The sequence below is a fragment of the Neovison vison genome, chromosome X (genome assembly GCF_020171115.1).
Source record: "Neovison vison isolate M4711 chromosome X, ASM_NN_V1, whole genome shotgun sequence".
NCBI lineage: Eukaryota > Metazoa > Chordata > Mammalia > Carnivora > Mustelidae > Neogale > Neogale vison.
In genome coordinates this window covers 59,192,592-59,212,337 of record NC_058105.1, presented here as the reverse complement: position 1 = coordinate 59,212,337, position 19,746 = coordinate 59,192,592, and the positions used below count along the sequence as shown (strand labels likewise).

The 19,746-nt window shown below is 36.2% G+C and overlaps 1 protein-coding gene across 1 annotated transcript in view; it reads right to left on the bottom strand.

The window, feature by feature from the left end:
* HDX (highly divergent homeobox) overlaps positions 1 to 19,746 on the bottom strand; it is a 195,752-nt gene that overhangs the window by 32,196 nt on the left and 143,810 nt on the right. Inside the window, exon 5 of the mRNA XM_044235562.1 lies at positions 3,120 to 3,327. Coding sequence (XP_044091497.1) covers positions 3,120 to 3,327 — 208 coding nt within the window. The remainder of the gene's footprint in view (positions 1 to 3,119; positions 3,328 to 19,746) is intronic.

Here is a 19,746-nt window from a genome sequence, read left to right as displayed (position 1 = left end):
TTTTTTTTTTGCCTCAATGTGGGTGGTTCCTATATTTCTTTTCATGTCTTAATTCCTCTTCTGGGTTTCAAACCCACATTATCCATGAGTCTGCTGAACAGCTCCACATGGAAGTTCTAATGTCATCTAAAACTTAACACATGCAAAACTGAATTTATCTTTCTATATTTTACTACCCACTTAATGCAGTGTCAATAAAAAAATCTTAAAATGATTTTGGGGGCGGGCGCCTGGGTGGCTCAGTGGGTTAAGCCGCTGCCTTTGGCTCAGGTCATGATCTCGGGGTCCTGGGATCGAGTCCTGCATCGGGCTCTCTGCTCAGCAGGGAGCCTGCTTCCTCCTCCTTCTCTCTCTACCTGCCTCTCTGCCTACTTGTAATCTCTCTCTGTCAAATAAATAAATAAAATCTTTTAAAAAATGATTTTGGGGGAGAGGGATTGGGGAAAGGTATGACTAAGCAATTCTAATGTCAATCTAGAAGAATCTGGTGCTACAAGAGCTAAGAAGAGTAATCAGATCACTACCAGATATTTAGATATTTTATAAAGCCACAGTTATAAATAATTAGATCAATGTAACATAACAGGAAACCTAAGATGTGTATGTATACATATATGTGTGTATGTATATAATACTTGATAAAAAGCTACAATTAAACTCACTGGGAAAATGCTGGATTATTTAACAAACAGTGTAAAGGCAACTGGTTAACCATTTGGAAAAATAAAATTAGGGGTTTTCCTCACATACCTTAAAGTAAAATAAATTCTACACCAAATAAATATCAAGTTGTAAAAATGAAACCATGAGAATATAAGATGCAAACATGGGGGTATGTTAACATATTCCATTGTGATAAAATATAATCAGGACACTGAAGTCAGAAACCATAAAGAAAAAGATTGATATATTTGGCAACATAAATATTATAAACAAAAGTTCTGACATCCATAATCAAATTTAAAAGGCAAAAATTAAACTGAAAAATATGTTGTTAATATTCATTTTTTTAAAGATTTTTTTTATTTATTTGTTTGACAGATAGAGATCACAGGTAGGCAGAGAGAGAGAGAGAGAGGAGGAAGCAGGTTCCCTGCTGAGCAGAGAGTCCGATGTGGGGCTGGATCCCAGGACCCTGGGACCATGACCTGAGCCGAAGGCAGAGGCTTTAACCCACTGAGCCACCGAGGTGCCCCTGTTGTTAATATTCTGATAAGTAAATTAAACAAAATTGGTCAGTGCAAGATTCTTTTTCTTTCTCTAAGTTGCAAAAAGGCTATATATTGTATGATTCCTTTCATATGAAATATTCAGAAAATACAAGTTTATACTGTCAGAAAGTAGATCTGTGGTTGCCTGGGTTTGGATGTGGAAGTGAGGGTTGATTACAAATGGGCTCAAATTTTTTGAAGTGATGAAAATATTCTAAAGTTGTATTTTAGTGATGGTGATAATCCACAACTCTATAAAACTTACTAAAATTTATGGGATTCTACATTGACAATAGATGAATTTTATGATATGTAAATTAAACCTTAATAAAAGTATTCATTGAAAAAGTGCATGTTATTATTTCAATTCTCACTAGGGAAACACTGAGCACTGTTATAAAGATGATCCAGCCTATTTTCCTTAGTTTACAGATGTGGAGCTAAGGCCCCATGAATTAAATGTTTTGCCTGAAGTCACATAATCATCTAGTGAAAGATCTAGAACTTTCACCCAGGTTGCCTAATACCCTGATGTTAATCACATTATACCATACTTTCTTTTATTATAATACATTGATGATGTTCTAACATAAATCGATTATAATTCCAATAAAATAAAAACCGTCATGTCCTTAATTATAATTATGGATTGTTGCAATAACCAACATTTCTAAATGTGAGAGATCATTATTGTGGTAGATAAGTATTGTGATGACTCAATGAGGCTCTTTAGGTGGAGGCATTAAAAATTAAAAAAAAAAGATTAAAAAACAATGGGTGTTGGTGAGGATAGAGAGCAAAGGGAACTCTTGTACACCATTGGTCTAAATGCAAATTGGCACAGCCATTATGCAAAACAGTATGGGGGTTCCTCAAAAACCTAAAGCTACAACTACCATGTGATCCAGTAATCACTCTTCTGGATATATAAACAAAAGAAATACAATTAGTACCTCAAAGAGATATCTGTGCTCTCACATTTCTTGCAACATTATTTATATTACCCAAATATGGAAGCAACCTAAGTATTTGTTGACAGATAAATGGATAAATTGAGAAATATATATATTAATTATTTATATGAATATATAATATATACATATTAACACACACACACACACACACGGGAATTTATTCAGTCTTAAATAAAGGAGCTCCTGTCATTCTCAATGCATGGATGAACCTGGAGGCATCATGTTAGAGTAAATAAGCCAGGCACAGAACTAAAAATACTGACAATCTCACTTATATGTGGACTCTTAGAAAGCCAAAGAGAAGCAGAGAACAGAATGATAGTTACCATGGTGGGGAGGTCAGGAAATGGGGGAATTTGGCCAAAGGATACAAATTTGCAATTACATAGGATGGAAAAGTCCAGAGATTTAATGTACAGCATGATTATTACAATAAACAATTCAATACTGCATACTAGAAATTTGTTAAGAGAGTAGATTTCAGGTGCTCTCACCATATACATAAATGGTAACTATGTGAGGAATGGATGTATTAATTAGTTTGACTGTAGTAATCATTTCATTATGTAAGTGTGTATATATAAATATATAATCAAGGGGTGCCTACGTGGCTCAGTGGGTTAAGCCTCTGCCTTCCACTCAGGTCATGATCCCAGTGTCCTGGGATCAAGCCCTGCATCAGGCTCTCTGCTCAACAGGGAGCTTGCTTCCCCCTCTCTCTGCCTGCCTCTCTGCCTACTTGTGATCTCTTTCTCTCTGTCAAATAAATAAATAAAATCTTTAAACAATATATAGTCAAAATAAATAAATTTCTTTTCAAATGTTAAAACAAAAGTTTTGAAGACTTTAAATGTGGAATGCAATTAGCTGAGAGCAAATTAAAATCCAACAAATTTACAAAAGCTATTATTAGGAAGTGCAGCATATGAAATACCTTGAGAGCTTCCTTCAGACAAACAGATGGATACTTCATCATTTCTTTCATTATCCTCTCCTACTTCAGGACCAGCTTCCTCTCCTGATGTCAGTGCAGACAAAGAACCAGACTCAGGTTGCTCAGAGAAATCAGCAGGGCCTCCTCTTGGAGGCGGAACTTCAATCCCCATTAAACGATATTTCCTTCTTCGATTCCCAATCCAAGTCTTATAAGAAAAATACAAAAGGAATTTTTGTAAACATAGAATCTTTAGGAATTCTGGCCATTAAAATAACAAATGGATGCTGCATAAAATATTATTAAAACTAAATAGGTACCTAAAATAACAACATTTAATTATTAGTCAGTAAGCAAAAATTTAAGATAATTATGCTTTTACTTTTAAATATATTATTAGCAGAAAGATGACATTTATCTAAATACTCAGACTTTAAAGAAACATGAAGTCCATTGCAGAACACTACTTTTAGACTCCTTTTTCGAGATTGATCATTTTATTAATTTTATATAGTATAATCTATCAAAATGTCCAATATAAATGACTAATAAAAATTTATAAGCAGATATTTATGCTTATGAAGCAAACAAAATTCAAACAGGATAACCTTTAGAGGAAATTTAACAAATGTATTTAATTTTTTGATAAATGATAATTAAATAACAATGTTAACTTTTTAGAAAGTGTTTCTCTTAAATAAATCACTGTCTTTTTTAATTAGTAAAAAATATATAATTTTTGTTTTGTTTTGTTTTCAGTAGAAATAACCCACCAAATCTTTCAAACAAAACACAATTTGATTCTTTTCCTAGTGGCACCAGACATATAGCTATAACTACAGTTCATATCCCATATCCAATCTTGCTTCAAAGGTGAAAATATAACTTTATTAACTTTGATTCTTTAATGGTTACTTGGGTATTTCAAATTTCCTTGAATTCAGAACCAATTTCTAAAAAGTTTCATATTAAAATATTTTTAAAGGCACAGAAGTTTCAAAGGTAGATCTCCTTCACTCAGTTTTCTTCAATTGATGTTTTGCATAATTATATCACAATAATTAAAATTAAAACAGGAAATTAATATTGCACAGTATGTATGTACACTTCTATGTTCCTTTACCACATGATTTTCTCCCTCTTTTATCTATCATTTCCAGCCCTTGGCAACCATTCAACTCTTTTCCACTTCTATAATTGTGTCATTTAGAAAATATTATATACTCCATTTATGGAGTCATACAGCAAGTGATTTTTTTAAAGTTGGCTTTTTTTATTATGTTCAGTTAGCCACTGTACAGTACATAATTAGTTTTTGATATAGTGTTCAATGATTCATTAGTTAAGTATAACACCCAGTACTCAGCACAGCACGTGCCCTTCTCAATACCCATCACCCTGTCACCCCCTCCCCCCACACTCCTCCCCTCTGAAACCAGCAGAAACGACCTGGGGTCCATAGTCTCTCATGGTTCATCTCCCTCTCTAATTTTGTCCCCTTTGGATTTTCCTCCCTTCCCCTATAAGTCCTCTGAGTTATTGCTTATGTTCCATATATGTGTAAAACCATATGATAATTGTCTTCCTTTGCTTGACTAATTTCGCTTTACATAATCCCCTCCAGTTCCATCCGTGTGGATGCAAATGGTGGGTATTCATCCTTTCTGATGGTTGATTAATATTCTATTGAGGCAGGCTTTTTTCACTCAGCATAATTTTCTGAAGATTTTTTCAAGTTGCATTTATCAGCAGTCCATTCCTTTTTATTGTTAAGTTGTATTCCCTGATTATTTATGTACTATTTTTTCCATTTATTTGCAATGTTTGTCTAATCATTCATTCATCAAAGGGAACTTGGGTTGTTTTCATGTTGGGGCCCTTAAAGCTTTTATGAACAGTTGGTCATGAGCAGGTTTTTATGCAGATAAAAGTTTTCATGTCTCTAGAATGCAAATGCTCAAGAATGCAAATGCTCGGACCTATGGTAATTACATGTTTAGTTTTATTTAAAAAAAAAAAAGCTGTCAGATCATCTCCAGAAAAATAGTACCATTTTACATTTTTACCAGCAATGTATAAAAAATCCAGTTTCTTGGCATTCTTGCTAACATCTGGTATTCTCAGTAATTAGAAAATTCGCTGTTCTTATGTGTGCATGCAGTGATAGATCACTGAGTTCTTAATTTGATTTCCCAAAGGCTAGTTGTTGAAAAATTTTTTTATGTGCTTCCATATACTCTCTTCAGCGAAATATTTCTTCATGCATTTTGAAGTATGAGAGACTGTGGATTCTGAGAAACAAACTGAGGGTTTTGGAAAGGAGGGGGTGGAGGGATGGGTGAGCCTGATGGTGGGTATTACGGAGGGCACATCTATTGCATGGAGCACTGGGTATGGTGCATAAACAATGAATCTTGGAACACTGAAAAAATTAGATTAAATTTAAAAATAAATAAAATGTGTTTTAAGAGTTCTTTATATATTCTAGATATGAGTTGTTGTCAGATACGTGGTTTTACAAATATATTCTCCCAGTCTATAGCTTTTATTTTCCTCATCTGGGTCTTTTGCAGAAAAAAATGGGGGATTTTAATTTTGATGAAGTCCAAGCTATTTCTTCTTTTCTTTTCTGGATTGTGCTGTTAGTGTCATTTCTAAAAATATTTCACCAAGCCCTAGGTCCTGAAGATTATCCCCTATCTTTTCTTTTAAATTTTTTATAGTTTTTACTTTTTACATTTAAATCTATGATCCATTTTGAATTCATTTTTGTATAAGGTGTGAGATTTAGATCAAAGTTCATTTCTGTTTTCTATAGATATCAAAGTGTTCCAGAAACATTTTTTGAAAAGACTTTGTCCGTTGAATTGCTTTTGCATCTTTGTCAAAAATCAACTAAATTGTCCATAGCTATTTCTGGGCTCATTAATCTGTTTCACCAATCTGTATATGTATCTTCCTGCAAATACCACATATTCTTGATTACTGTAGCTATATAAGTCTTGAAATTAGGTAGGTGGATTTCTTCCATTACATTCTTTTTTCCCCCCAGAGTAATTTTAATTATAGTAGAATATTTCCTTTCCATATAAATCTTAGAGTTTTCTGGTCTATATCAACCAAAAAATATTGTTGAGACTTTTATAAGAATTATGTTAAACCTGCATATTTGGAGGCATTTCAGTTTTACTATGTTGAGTCTTCCAATCCATGAGCATAGATGTCTTTCCATTTATTTAAAACTTCTTTGATTTCTTTCATCAATGTTTTTTAATTTTTAGCAAAAAAGCCCTATACATATTTTGTTAGATTTACATTATTTTTTTCAGTAATTGAAAATAGTATTATATATTTAATTTCAGTTTCAATATATTCATTTTTACTATGTAAACACACAACTGATTTTTGTATGTTGATCTTGTATCCAGAGACTTTGTTAAATTCACTCATCGGTTATAGGACTGTTTTTGTAGTTTCCTTAGAATTGTCAACATAGGCAATTGTATGTTACTTTTACTTCCTTTTCTTGTTTCATTGCATTAGCTAGAACTTCTAGTATAAATTGAATAAAGGTGGTCAAAGTGGACATCTTGTTTTGTTCTTTATCTCAGGGGGAAATCATTCTGTATTTCACTATTAAGTGTGATGTTAACTGTAGGTTTGGGCACCTGTAGATTTCTTTTTGAAGGGCAATTTAAAAAATATATTTATTTTTTAATTTCTTCTCAGTGTTCCAGAATTCATTGTTTATGCACCACACCCAGTGTTCCATGCAATACATGTCCTCCATAATACCCACCACCAGGCTCACCTAACCCCCCAAACCCCTTCCCTCCAAAACCCTCAGTTAGTTCCTCAGAGTCCATAGTCTCTCATGGTTCGTCTCTCCCTCCAATTTCCCCCAACTCCCTTCTTCTCTCCATCGCCCTATGTCCTCCATGTTATTCCTTATGCTCCACAAATAAGCGAGACCATATGATAATTGACTCTCTCTGCTTGAGTTATTTCACTCAGCATAATCTCTTCCAGTCTGTCCATGTTGATACAAAAGTTAGGTATTCATCCTTTCTGATGGATGGAGGCATAAGGATGAATTCAATTTCCTTAATAGTTATAGGGCTAATCAAATAATATATTTCATATTGGGTAAGTTGTGATAATTTGTACTTTTCCAGGAATTGATCCATCTCGTCTAAGTTCTCAAATTTGTCCATATAGATTTGTTTGATATATTTTCTTTTATCCTTTTTCTGTCTGCAAATTCTGTAGAAATATCCCTTGGCTCATTCCTAATATTACTAACTTCTGTCTTCTTTCTTTTTTCTTTGCCATTCTTACTAGATGTTTGTCAATTTCACTGATCTTTTCAACATACTCACTTAATATTTTATTGATTTTCAAATTCTTATTTATTTTTACTTTTTGACCACCTTTACTCATTTCTCCCATCTTCCAACTCCCTCCCGCACCATTGCATCTGGCAAACACCAATCTGTTCTCTATATCTATTAATTAAAAAAAAAAAAGATAGAATTGGCTTTGGTCAGAGTTCCAAGGTGGCAGTGTAGTAGGGTACTCTGAATTTGCCTCATCCTTGGAATACAACTAGATCAACCTCCAACTATGCTGAACAACCAAGAAGAGGACTGGAGGAGTATGGAAACAGTATATACAGTTGGAGTGAAAGAATTTGGCAGAAGTGAGGTTCAGAGCTCTGAATTGGGGAATTGGGAAACTGCATGGCTGGGAATGAAAGGAAGCTGAGTTCATGAAGTTAAGTCAGGAAGAGGGAGAAAGTTAGAAAGATTATAGCAGTTTGTGACCAAACCATAAGCCATGGCGAGTGGATCCCTGGGAAGCTCAGGGAGAGATTGCTCCCCTTCCTAAAAGGGTATTTGGAGGAGCATATCTGTGCTCTCTAAAGACAAAGGGACAGCTAGGGAACCTTGAGGGGGACTCAACAGCAGGGTCAGAGGGGAGCAGAGAGGGGAGAAAACCTCTTAACTTTTTAGTGTGAGCCACATTAGGTTTAAGCTTCTGTGCATGTGCCAAATAGCTGCTTTTTGGGGGACTTACTGAGCAGATCACAGAGACTAGAGCAGAATGTAGATAAGCTTGCTGCTATTTTTGCTGCTGCCACAACAGATTCAAGCCTCTGCAATGGCTTTTCTGGGTCTAAGGGGAGTAGGGGACTGAATCAAGTACAGATGGCTGATAACAAGACCCCAGCTTTTTGTTGAGTGATACAATAAACTCTAGCCTCTGCACACACATGGGGTGATGGCTTTTCAAGGACAGGATGGTGCTGGCCACACACTGAGCCTCCCAGCCAGGGGACAAGAATGGGCACACACATTAGCAGGCCCTTTAAAATTTTAAGGTTTGAATTCCAGCCACTGGCCAGAGATAAAATACAGGAGATCTGTGGCTCTGGTTATACCAATGACCCAGACCCAGACAGGTCAGGACAGGGAACTGAGGAGGTCCTGGGTCACAGGAGACTGCTTGCTTTTTTAAGAGGGCCTCCTGAGCAGTGGCTGCCAGTTCCACTCCCCAGGGACAAGAGGGAGAGGTGATGCCTTATTCTATCTACCTCTTCCATCCCCCCCCTCCTCTCACCCCCAGGAAAGTCGGACTCCAGAGAGAAACACAGTGCCTCTAGTGGAGGCCCAGACACTCCTACACTAAACCCAGACACCCTGACCTGGCAGGAGCATCTTTAAGAGGGCCAGTCAGATTGTGAGCCAGCACAGCAGATCTCTTCCTCAGAAGACCAAGACAAATCCCCATATCTACCAAGTCTACTTATTAAAGAAAGCTCAAAAACATCAGCTTCCAACTTATCTTCACAAACAAATCAAGGCATAACTACTTAAAGGCCAAAACACTCTCTACTACAAGCAAGTAGGAATTCTGTAGAGAAGGACCATTAGGAAAGATCAGCCAAAATACAACAGCAGAGTGTGCATACCATACACCAGAATCACTTTCTGAAGATATTTTTGTTGTTCTTGATACTATTACTGCTGATTCTGCTGGTTTTGTTTGTTTGTTTGGTTTCTTTTTTTTCCCAAATTATTTTCTTTATTTTATTTAAAAAAATTTTGTTATGTTCACTTAGCCAACATATAGTACATTGTTAGTTTTTGATATAATGTTCAATGATTCATTATTTGGATATAACACCTAGTGCTCATTACATGTGCCCTTCTTAATACACATCACCCTGCTACCCCCTCCCCACCCCCCCGAAACCCTCAGCTTTCTTTCCCTTTCTTTCCTGACCAAATGACTAGAAGGGGAATTTCAAAAGAAAAGGAACAAGTAGATGTAGTACTTCCTGCCACAGATTTAATCAATATGGATATAAGTAAGATTTCAGAACTGGAATTCAGAACAACCTTTATAAAGATACAAGATAGGCTTGAAAAAAGCATAAAAGATTCTAGAGAATCCCTTACTGCTACTGATATAAAAGAAAAAATCTTATCAGGCTGAAAGTAAAAATGCTTTCACTGAGAGGCAAAAAAAAAAAAGAAATGGAGGTTCTAACTACTAGGGTAAATGAGGAAGAAGAGTCAGTGATATAGAAGACAAAATGGTGGAGAAAAAGAAAACTGAGGAAAAGAGAGAAAAACAACTATTGGATCAAGAGGGGATGATTTGAGATATTAGTGACACCATAAAGGGCAATAATATTAGAATAATAGGGGTCCCAGAAAATGAGGAAAGACAGAAGGGGCAGAAGTTTTACTTGAACAAATTGTACCTGAGAACATCCCTAATCTTGGGAAGGAAACAAGCATTCAAGTCCAGGAGGCACAGAGAACCCCCCTCAAAATCAATAAAAATAGGTCAACATTGCAGCATATAATAGTGAAGCTTGCAAATTTCAGAGATAAAGAGAAAATCTTGAAAGCAGCTCAAGACACGAGGCTAAGAGCTCCAGTACTCTGTTGAACAATAGTGGGAGAGTGGACATCTGTGTCTTCTTCCTTACCTTAGGGGTGAAGTTGTCATTTTTTTCCTCATTGAGGATGATAGTCACTGTGGGTATTTTATATATGGCTTTTATGATTTTGAGGAATGTTCCCTTTATCCCTACATGGTAGAGGGTTTTATCAGGAAAAGATGCTGTATTTTATGAAATGCTTTTTCTGCATCTATTGAGATAAAGAAATCTTTAAGAAAATAAAATAAAGTAAGCCAAGTAACCATGAGAGAAGAGAGCAAGAAAAGAAAGGGATGGAGAAAAAGTACAAAACAACCTTATAAAAATTGAAAAACTGGCAAAATATACATATCTATCAATAATTACTTGGAATTTAATTGGCTAAATGCTCTACTCAAATGACAAACATTGATGGACTAGATTAAAACAAACAAACAAACAAATGCACACCAAGGCCCATCTATATACTTCCTATGAGATAATTATTTCAGACCTAAAAACACATGAAGTTTAAAATTTAAGGGTTGGATAATTATTTATCATGCAAATTTCCATGAAAAGAAAGATCTGGTAGCAATACTTACATATGACAAAATAGATCTTGAAACAAAAAGTTTAAAAAGAGACAAAGATGGACTAATCACTGCTGGCACATCCCAATAGGGGGATAATACAACTGAATATTTATGCACCCAAAATGAGAGTACCCAAATTCTTTGAGCAGTTAATAACAATAATAAGGAACAAATCACTAGTAATACAATAATAGTTCGAGACATTAACATCCCCATAAGATAGATCATTGAACCAGAAAATCAACAAGGAAATGTTGGGTTTGAATGATACATTGCCCTAAATAGACTTAATAGCTATATTCAGATAATTTCATCCTGAAACAGCAGCATACACATGCTTTTTAAGTGCACAGGGAATATTCTTCATAACAGGTCATATATCTGGGCACAAAATAAGTCTCAACAAATTCAAAAAGATCAAAATCATTCCGTGGAAATTTTCTGACCATAGCACTTTGAAACTAAAAATCAATCATAAGGAAAAAATCTTGAAGTAGCACAAACATGTGGGAGTTAAATAACATGTTACTAAACAATAAATGGGTCAACCACAAAATCAAAGGGAAAATTAAAAAACAACATGGAGACAAATGAAAATGATACACAAAGTTATAAAATCTCTGGGATGCAGCAAATGCTGTTCTAAGAGGGAATTTTATAGCAATACATGCCTACCTCAAGAAGCAAGAAAAATCTAGGGGCACCTGGGTGGCTCAGTCTGTTAAGTGTCTGCCTTCAGCTCAGGTCATGATCTCAGAGTCCTGAGATTGAGCCCCGCATCAGGCTCCCTGCTCAGCAGGGAGTCTGCTTCTTCCTCTGCCCCTGCCCCAGCTCTTGCTAAATGCTCTTGGCTAAACTTTTTAAAAAATCTTTAAAAAAAGAAGAAGCAAGAAAAATTTCAAATAAACAACAAAACCTCATATCTAAAGGAGCCAGAAAAAATTAACAAACAGAACCCAAACCAATAGAAAGAAGGAAATAATAAAGATTAGATCATAAATAAATAAAATATAAGCTAAAACAAGGGAGCAAATAACCAAACCAGGAACTGGATATTTGTAAAGATTAACAGAATTGATAAAACTTTAGCCAAACTCATTTAAAAAAACATAGAGTGAGTGGATTTAATCAAACAAAATCAGAAATGGAACAGGAGAACAATTGGGCAATACCACAGAAATACAAAGGATTTTAACAGAATATTATACCAACAAATTGGATAACATAGAAGAAATGCATAAATTCCTAGAAACATATAATCTCCCAAAATTGAATCAAGAAGAAACAGAAAATTTTAAAAAGACTGATTACCAGCAATGAAATTGATTCAGTAATCAAATAAGTCCGAAAAAAGAAAAGTTATTGGCCAGAAGGTTTCCCAGATGAATTCTACCAAACATTTAAAAAACAGTTAATACTTATTATTCTCCAACTATTCCAAAGAATAGAAGAGGAAAAAAAATTTCCAAATTCATTCTGTGAGGCCTGCATTACCCTGATATCAAAACCAGATAAAGATTCTACAAAAAAGGGAAATACAGGCCAATATCTCTGAGTTTAGATGCAAAAAGCCTCAACAAAGTTTTGGTAAACTGAATCCAACAATACCTTAAAAAATCATTTACCACAATTAAGTGGGATTTATTCCCAGGATGCAAGAGTACTTCAGTAATCACAAATCAAATAATGCGATACATTACATCAATAAGAGAAAGGATAAAAATCATATGACAATTTCATTAGATGTGGGAAAAGCATTTGAAAACATAAAACAGCCAAGAATTTTATATATATATATATATATATATATATATATATCATACATTAGATTTAGAGGGAGCATACCTTCATATAATAAAGACCACATATGAAAAATCCACAGCTAAATCATACAAAATGGGGAAAAACTGAGAGCTCTTCTAGGATCAGGAGGAAGACAAGGATATCCACTCTCACCCCCCTTTTTCTCCAACACATTATTTGAAGTCATAACCACAGCAATCAGACAAAAAGAAAAGGAATAAAAACAACTACATTGGTAAGGAAGAAGTAAAAATTTCACTATCTGCAGTGACATAACACTATATATTCAAAGCCCCAAAGAATTCACCAAAAATTACTAGAACTGATAAACACATTCAGTAAGTTTGAAGGATACAAAACTCAATGAACAGAAATGTATTGCACTTCTATACACTAACAATGAAACAACAGAAAGAGAAATTAAGAAAATAATCCCTGTGGAATCCCATTTACAACCACACCAAAGATAATGAAACACCTATGAATAAACTTAACGAAGGAGGTGAAAGCTGTATGGTGTGTGAACTATAAAATACTGATGAAAATGACACAAACAAATGGAAAGATACTCCATGCTCATTTACTGGAAGAAGAAATATTGTTAAAATGTCCATATTATCACAGGTGCCTGGGTGGCTCAGTTGGTTAAGTATCAGTCTCTTGATTTGGGCTCAGGTCATGATCTCAGGGTCATGAGATCAAGCCCTGTGTCAAGCTCCACAATCAGTGAGAAGTCTTTTGAGATTATCTTTCTCCCTCTCCCTCTGCCCCTCCCCCCATGCTCTCTCTTTCTATCTAAAATAAATAAATAAATCTTTAAAAAAATGCGTATACTACCCAAAGCACTCTGCAGATTTAATGAATCCCTATCAAAATACCAACAACAGGCTTCATAGAACTAGGAAAAACAATCATAAAACTTGTATGGAAACATGACACTGAATAGCAAAACTATCTCAAAAAAGAAAGACAAAGTTGGGGCACCTGGGTGGCTCAGTGGGTTCAGCCTCTGCCTTCAGCTCAGGTCATGATCTCAGGGTCCTGGGATGGAGTCCCACATTGGGCTGTCTGCTTGGCGGGGATCCTGCTTCCCCTCTCTGCCTGTCTCTCTGCCTACTTGTGATCTCTTTCTGTCTCTCTGCCAAATAAATAAAAATCTTTAAAAAAATAAAAAAATAAAAAATTTTAAGAAAGACAAAGTTGCAGGGGTCACAATTCCATATTTCAAGTTATATCATAAAGCTGTAGTAATAAATACAATATGGTCCTGGCACAAAGACAAACACATAGATCAACAGAACAGGCTAGGTGATCACCAAGACAGCATGGTACTGGCATAAAAACAGACACATAGACCAGTGGAACAGAGGAGAGATCCCAGATATGGACCCTCAACTCCATGGTCAATTAATCTTTGACAAAACAGGAAAAAATATACAGTGGAAAAAAGACAGTCTCTTCAATAAATGGTGCTGGGAAAACTGGACAGCTATATGCAGAAGAATGAAACTCGACCATTCTCTTACACCGTACACAAAGATAAACTCAAAATGGATAAAAGATCTCTACATGAGACAGGAATCCATCAGAATCCTAGAGGAGAACATAGGCAGTAACCTCTTCGATATCAGCCACAGCAACTTCTTTCAAGATATGTCTCCAAAGGCAAAGGAAATAAAAGCGAAAATAAACTTTTGGGACTTCATCAAAGTCAAAAGCTTCTGCACAGCAAAGGAAACAGTCAAGAAAACAAAGAGGCAACCCACGGAATGGGAGAAGATCTCTGCAAATGACAGTACAGACAAAAGGTTGATATCCAGGATCTATAATGAACTCCTCAAACTCAACATACACAAAAGAGACAATCATATCAAAAAATGGGCAGAAGGTATGAGCAGACACTTCTCCAATCAAGACATATAAATGGCTATCAGACACATGAAAAAATGTTCATCATCTCTAGCCATCAGGAAGATTCAAATTAAAACTACATTGAGATATCACCTTACACCAGTTAGAATGGCCAAAATTAGCAAAACAGGAAACAACATGTGTTGGAGAGGATGTGGAGAAAGGGGAACCCTCTTACACTGTTGGTGGGAATGCAAGTTGGTGCAGCCTCTTTGGAGAACAGTGTGGAGATTCCTCAAGAAATTAAAAATAGGACTTCCCTATGACCCTGCCATTGCACTCCTGGGTATTTACCCCAAAGTTACAGATGTCGTGAAAAGAAGGGCCATCTGTACCCCAATGTTTATAGCAGCAATGGCCACGGTCGCCAAACTGTGGAAAAAACCAAGATGCCCTTCAACGGATGAATGGATAAGGAAAATGTGGTCCATATACACTATGGAGTATTATGCCTCCATCAGAAAGGATGAATACCCAACTTTTGTAGCAACATGGACGGGACTGGAAGAGATTATGCTGAGTGAAATAAGTCAAGCAGAGAGAGTCAATTATCATATAGTTTCACTTATTTGTGGAGCATAACAAAAAGCATGGAGGACATGGGGAGTTAGAGAGAAGGGGGTTGGGGTAAATTGGAAGGGGAGGTGAATCATGAGAGACTATAGACTCTGAAAAACAATCTAAGGGGTTTGAAGTGGCGGGGGGGTGGGAGGTCAGGGTACCAGGTGGTGGGTATAATAGAGGGCACGGATTGCATGGAGCACTGGGTGTGGTGAAAAAATAATGATACTGTTATGCTGAAAATAAATAAATGAAAAAAAATAAAACTGCCCTACAATCCAGTAATTGCATTACTGGATATTTACCCAAAGAATACAAAAATAATAATTAGAAAGGATATTTGCACTCCTACTTTTTTTGCAGTATTATTTACAATAGACAAACTATGGATGCAGCCCAAGTGTTCATTACTAGATGAATGGATCAAGAAAATGTGTATATACATATAGATGGAATGTTATTCAGCTGTTAAAAAAGAGTGAAATCTTGCCATTTGTCATAGCATGGATGGAGGTGAAGAGCATGATGCTTAAGTGAAATACATCAGGAAAAGACAAATAACATATGATTAGTCATACATGAAATTTAAGAAACAAACAAAAAAGGAACAAAGGGAAAAAGAGAGAGAGACAAACCAAGAAACAGACACTTAAATATAGAGAAAAAACTGATGGTTACCAGAAGGGTGGTAGTTGTGCAGATGAGTGAAGTAGTTGATGGGGATTATGAAGTACACTTACCATGAGCACTGAGTAATGTATACAATCATTGAATCACTATATTGTACACCTGAAACTAATCTAACATTATAAATCTACTGCACTTGAATTAAAATTAAAATTTAAAAAACTTAAAAAAAGAAAAGATAATCAACATCACTAAGCAACAGGAAAATAAAAATCAAAACTACAGTGAGATATCACCACACACCAGCAAGAATGGATATTATCAAAAATTCAAGCAATAACAAGTGTTACTGAGGATGAGGGGAAAAAGGCAACCCTGGTGTTCTGGTGGTGAGAATGTAAATTGGTGCAACAACTATGGAAAATAATGTAGAGTTTCCTCAATAACTTAAAAAAATTGAAATACCATGTGATCAAGAATTCTACAACAGGATATATACACAAAGATATATAAACTTCTGGGACTTCATCAAAATCAAAAGCTTCTGCACAGCAAAGGAAACAGTCAAAAAAAACAAAGAGGCAGCAGCTTGCATTCCCACCAACAGTGTAGGAGGGTTCCCCTTTCTCCGCATCCTCGCCAGCATCTGTCATTTCCTGACTTGTTGATTTTAGCCATTCTGACTGGTGTGAGGTGATATCTCATTGTGGTTTTGATTTGTATTTCCCTGATGCCGAGTGATATGGAGCACTTTTTCATGTGTCTGTTGGCCATCTGGATGTCTTCTTTGCAGAAATGTCTGTTCATGTCCTCTGCCCATTTCTTGATTGGATTATTTGTTCTTTGGGTGTTGAGTTTGTTAAGTGAAAAAACAAAACAAAACAAAACAAAGAGGCAACCCACGGAATGGGAGAAGATATTTGCAAATGACAGTACAGACAAAAGGTTGATATCCAGGATCTATAATGAACTCCTCAAACTCAACCCACACGAAACAGATAAACACATCAAAAAATGGGCAGAAGATATGAACAGACACTTCTCCAATCAAGACATACAAATGGCTATCAGACACATGAAAAAATGCTCATCATCATTAGCCCTCAGGGAGATTCAAATTAAAACCACATTGAGATATCACCTTACACCAGTTAGAATGGCCAAAATTAACAAAACAGGAAACAACATGTGTTGGAGAGGATGTGGAGAAAGGGGAACCCTCTTACACTGTTGGTGGGAATGCAAGTTGGTGCAGCCTCTTTGGAGAACAGTGTGGAGATTCCTCAAGAAATTAAAAATAGAGCTTCCCTACGACCCTGCAATTGCACTCCTGGGTATTTACCCCAAAGACACAGATGTCGTGAAAAGAAGGGCCATCTGTACCCCAATGTTTATAGCAGCAATGGCCACAGTCGCCAAACTATGGAAAGAACCAAGATGCCCTTCAACGGATGAATGGATAAGGAAGATGTGGTCCATATACACTATGGAGTATTATGCCTCCATCAGAAAGGATGAATACCCAACTTTTGTAGCAACATGGACGGGACTGGAAGAGATTATGCTGAGTGAAATAAGTCAAGCAGAGAGAGTCAATTATCATATGGTTTCACTTATTTGTGGAGCATAACAAATAGCATGGAGGACAAGGGGCGTTAGAGAGGAGTAGGGAATTTGGGTAAATTGGAAGGGGAGGTGAACCATGAGAGACTATAGACTCTGAAAAACAGTCTGAGGGGTTTGAAGTGGCGGGGGGGTGGGAGGTTGGGGTACCAGGTGCTTGCATGGAGCACTCGGTGTGGTGAAAAAATAATGAATACTGTTTTTCTGAAAATAAATAAATTGGGGGAAAAAAAGGATATATACACAAAGAAAATGAAAACACTAATTTGAAAAGATATATGCATTCCTTTGTACATTACAGTATTATTTACAAATGCTAATGTATGAATGTTTAAAGTAGTGTGTAGTGTGTGTGTGTGTGTGTGTGTGTGTGTGTGTGTGTAGAGAATGTCTTGCCAGTTGAGACAACATGGATAGACCTACAGGGCATTATTCTAAGTGAAATAAATCCCACAGGGAAAGACAAGTAAACATGTGATTACACTTATATGTGGAATTTAAGAAACAAACAAATAAAAAAACCCCAAACTAACAAAGATTGGATTAAAAAAAGCAAGAACCATTGATACACTGTCTGTAAGAGACTCATTTTATTTTATTTTTTTACTTTAAAAAAATTTTTTTAATTTTTTATTTTTTTTATAAACATGTAATGTATTATTATCCCCAGGGGTACAGGTCTGTGAATAGCCAGGTTTACACACTTCACAGCACTCACCATAGAACATACCTTCTCCAATGTCCATAACCCCACCACCCTCTCCCGACCCCCTTCCCCCCAGGAACACTCAGTTTGTTTTGTGAGATTAAGAGTCTCTTATGGTTTGTCTCCCTCTCGATCCACCTTGTTTCATTTATTCTTTTCCTACCCCGCAAACACCCCACATTGCCTCTCCACTTCCTCATATCAGGGAGATCATATGATAGTTGTCTTTCTCTGATTGACTTATTTCACTAAGCATAATATCCTCTAGTTCCATCCACATCATTGCAAATGGCAAGTTTTAATTTCTTTTGATGGCTGCATAGTATTCCATTGTATATATATACCACTTCTTCTTTATCCATTCATCTGTTGATGGACATCTAGGTTCTTTCCATAGTTTGGCTATTGTGGACATTGCTGCTATAAACATTCGGGTGCACATGACCCTTCTTTTCACTACATCTGTATCTTTAGGGTAAATACCCAGAAGTGTAATTGCTGGGTCATAGGGTAGCTCTATTTTCAACTTTTTGAGGAACCTCCAAGCTGTTTTCCAGCGTGGTTGCACCAGCTTGCATACCCACCAAGAGTGTAGGAGAGTTCTCCTTTCTCCGCATCCTTGCCAGCATCTGTCATTTCCTGACTTGTTAATTTAAGCCATTCTGACTGCTGTGAGGTGGTAGCTCATTGTGGTTTTGATTTGTATTTCCCTGATGCCCAGTGATGTGGAACACTTTTTCATGTATCTGTTGGCCATCTGGATGTCTTCTTGGCAAAAATGTCTGTTCATGTCCTCTGCCCATTTCTTGATTGGATTATTTATTCTTTGGGTTTTGACTTTGATCAGTTCTTTATAGATTTTGGATACTAGCCCTTTATCTGATATGTCATTTGCAAATATCTTCTCCCATTCTGTCAGTAGTCTTTTGGTTTTGTGAACTGTTTCCTTCACTGTGCAAAAGCTTTTGATCTTGATGAAATCCCAATAGTTCCTTTTTGCCCTTGCTTCCTTTGCCTATGGTGATGTTCCTATGAAGAAGTTGCTGCGGCTGAGGTTGAAGAGGTTGCTGCCTGTGTTCTCCTCAAGGATTTTGAGAGATTCCTTTCTCACATTGAGGTCCTTCATCCATTTTTTCTAAAATTTATTTATTTTTCAGAAAAACATTATTCATTATTTTTTTTTCATCACACCCAGTGCTTCATGCAAGCTGTGCCCTCTATAATACCCACCACCTGGTACCCCAACCTCCCACCCCCGCCCCCACCACTTCAAACCCCTCAGATTGTTTTTCAGAGTCCATAGTCTCTCATGGTTCATCCATTTTGAGTCTATTTTCGTGTTTGGTGTAAGGAAATGGTCCAATTTCATTTTTCTGCATGTGGCTGTCCAATTCTCCCAACACCATTTGTTGAAGAGGCTGTCTTTTTTCTGTTGGGCATTCTTTACTGCTTGGTTGAAGATTAGTTGACCATAGAGTTGAGGGTCTATTTCTGGGCTCTCTATTCTGTTCCATTGATCTATGTGTCTGTTTTTGTGCCAGTACCATAATGTCTTGATGATGACAGCTTTGTAATAGAGCTTGAAGTCTGGAATTGTGATGCCACCAACTTTGGCTTTCTTCTTCAATATCCTTTGGCTATTTGAGGTCTTTTCTGGTTCCATATAAATTTTAGGATTATTTGTTCTATTTCTTTGAAAAAATGGATGGGATTTTGATAGGAATTGCATTAAATGTGTAGACTGCATTAGGTAGCATAGACATATAAACTACCACAACTGAACCAGGAAGAAATAGAAAACTTGAACAGACCCATAGCCAGTAAGGAGATTGAAACAGTCATCAAAAATCTCCAACCACACAAAAGTCC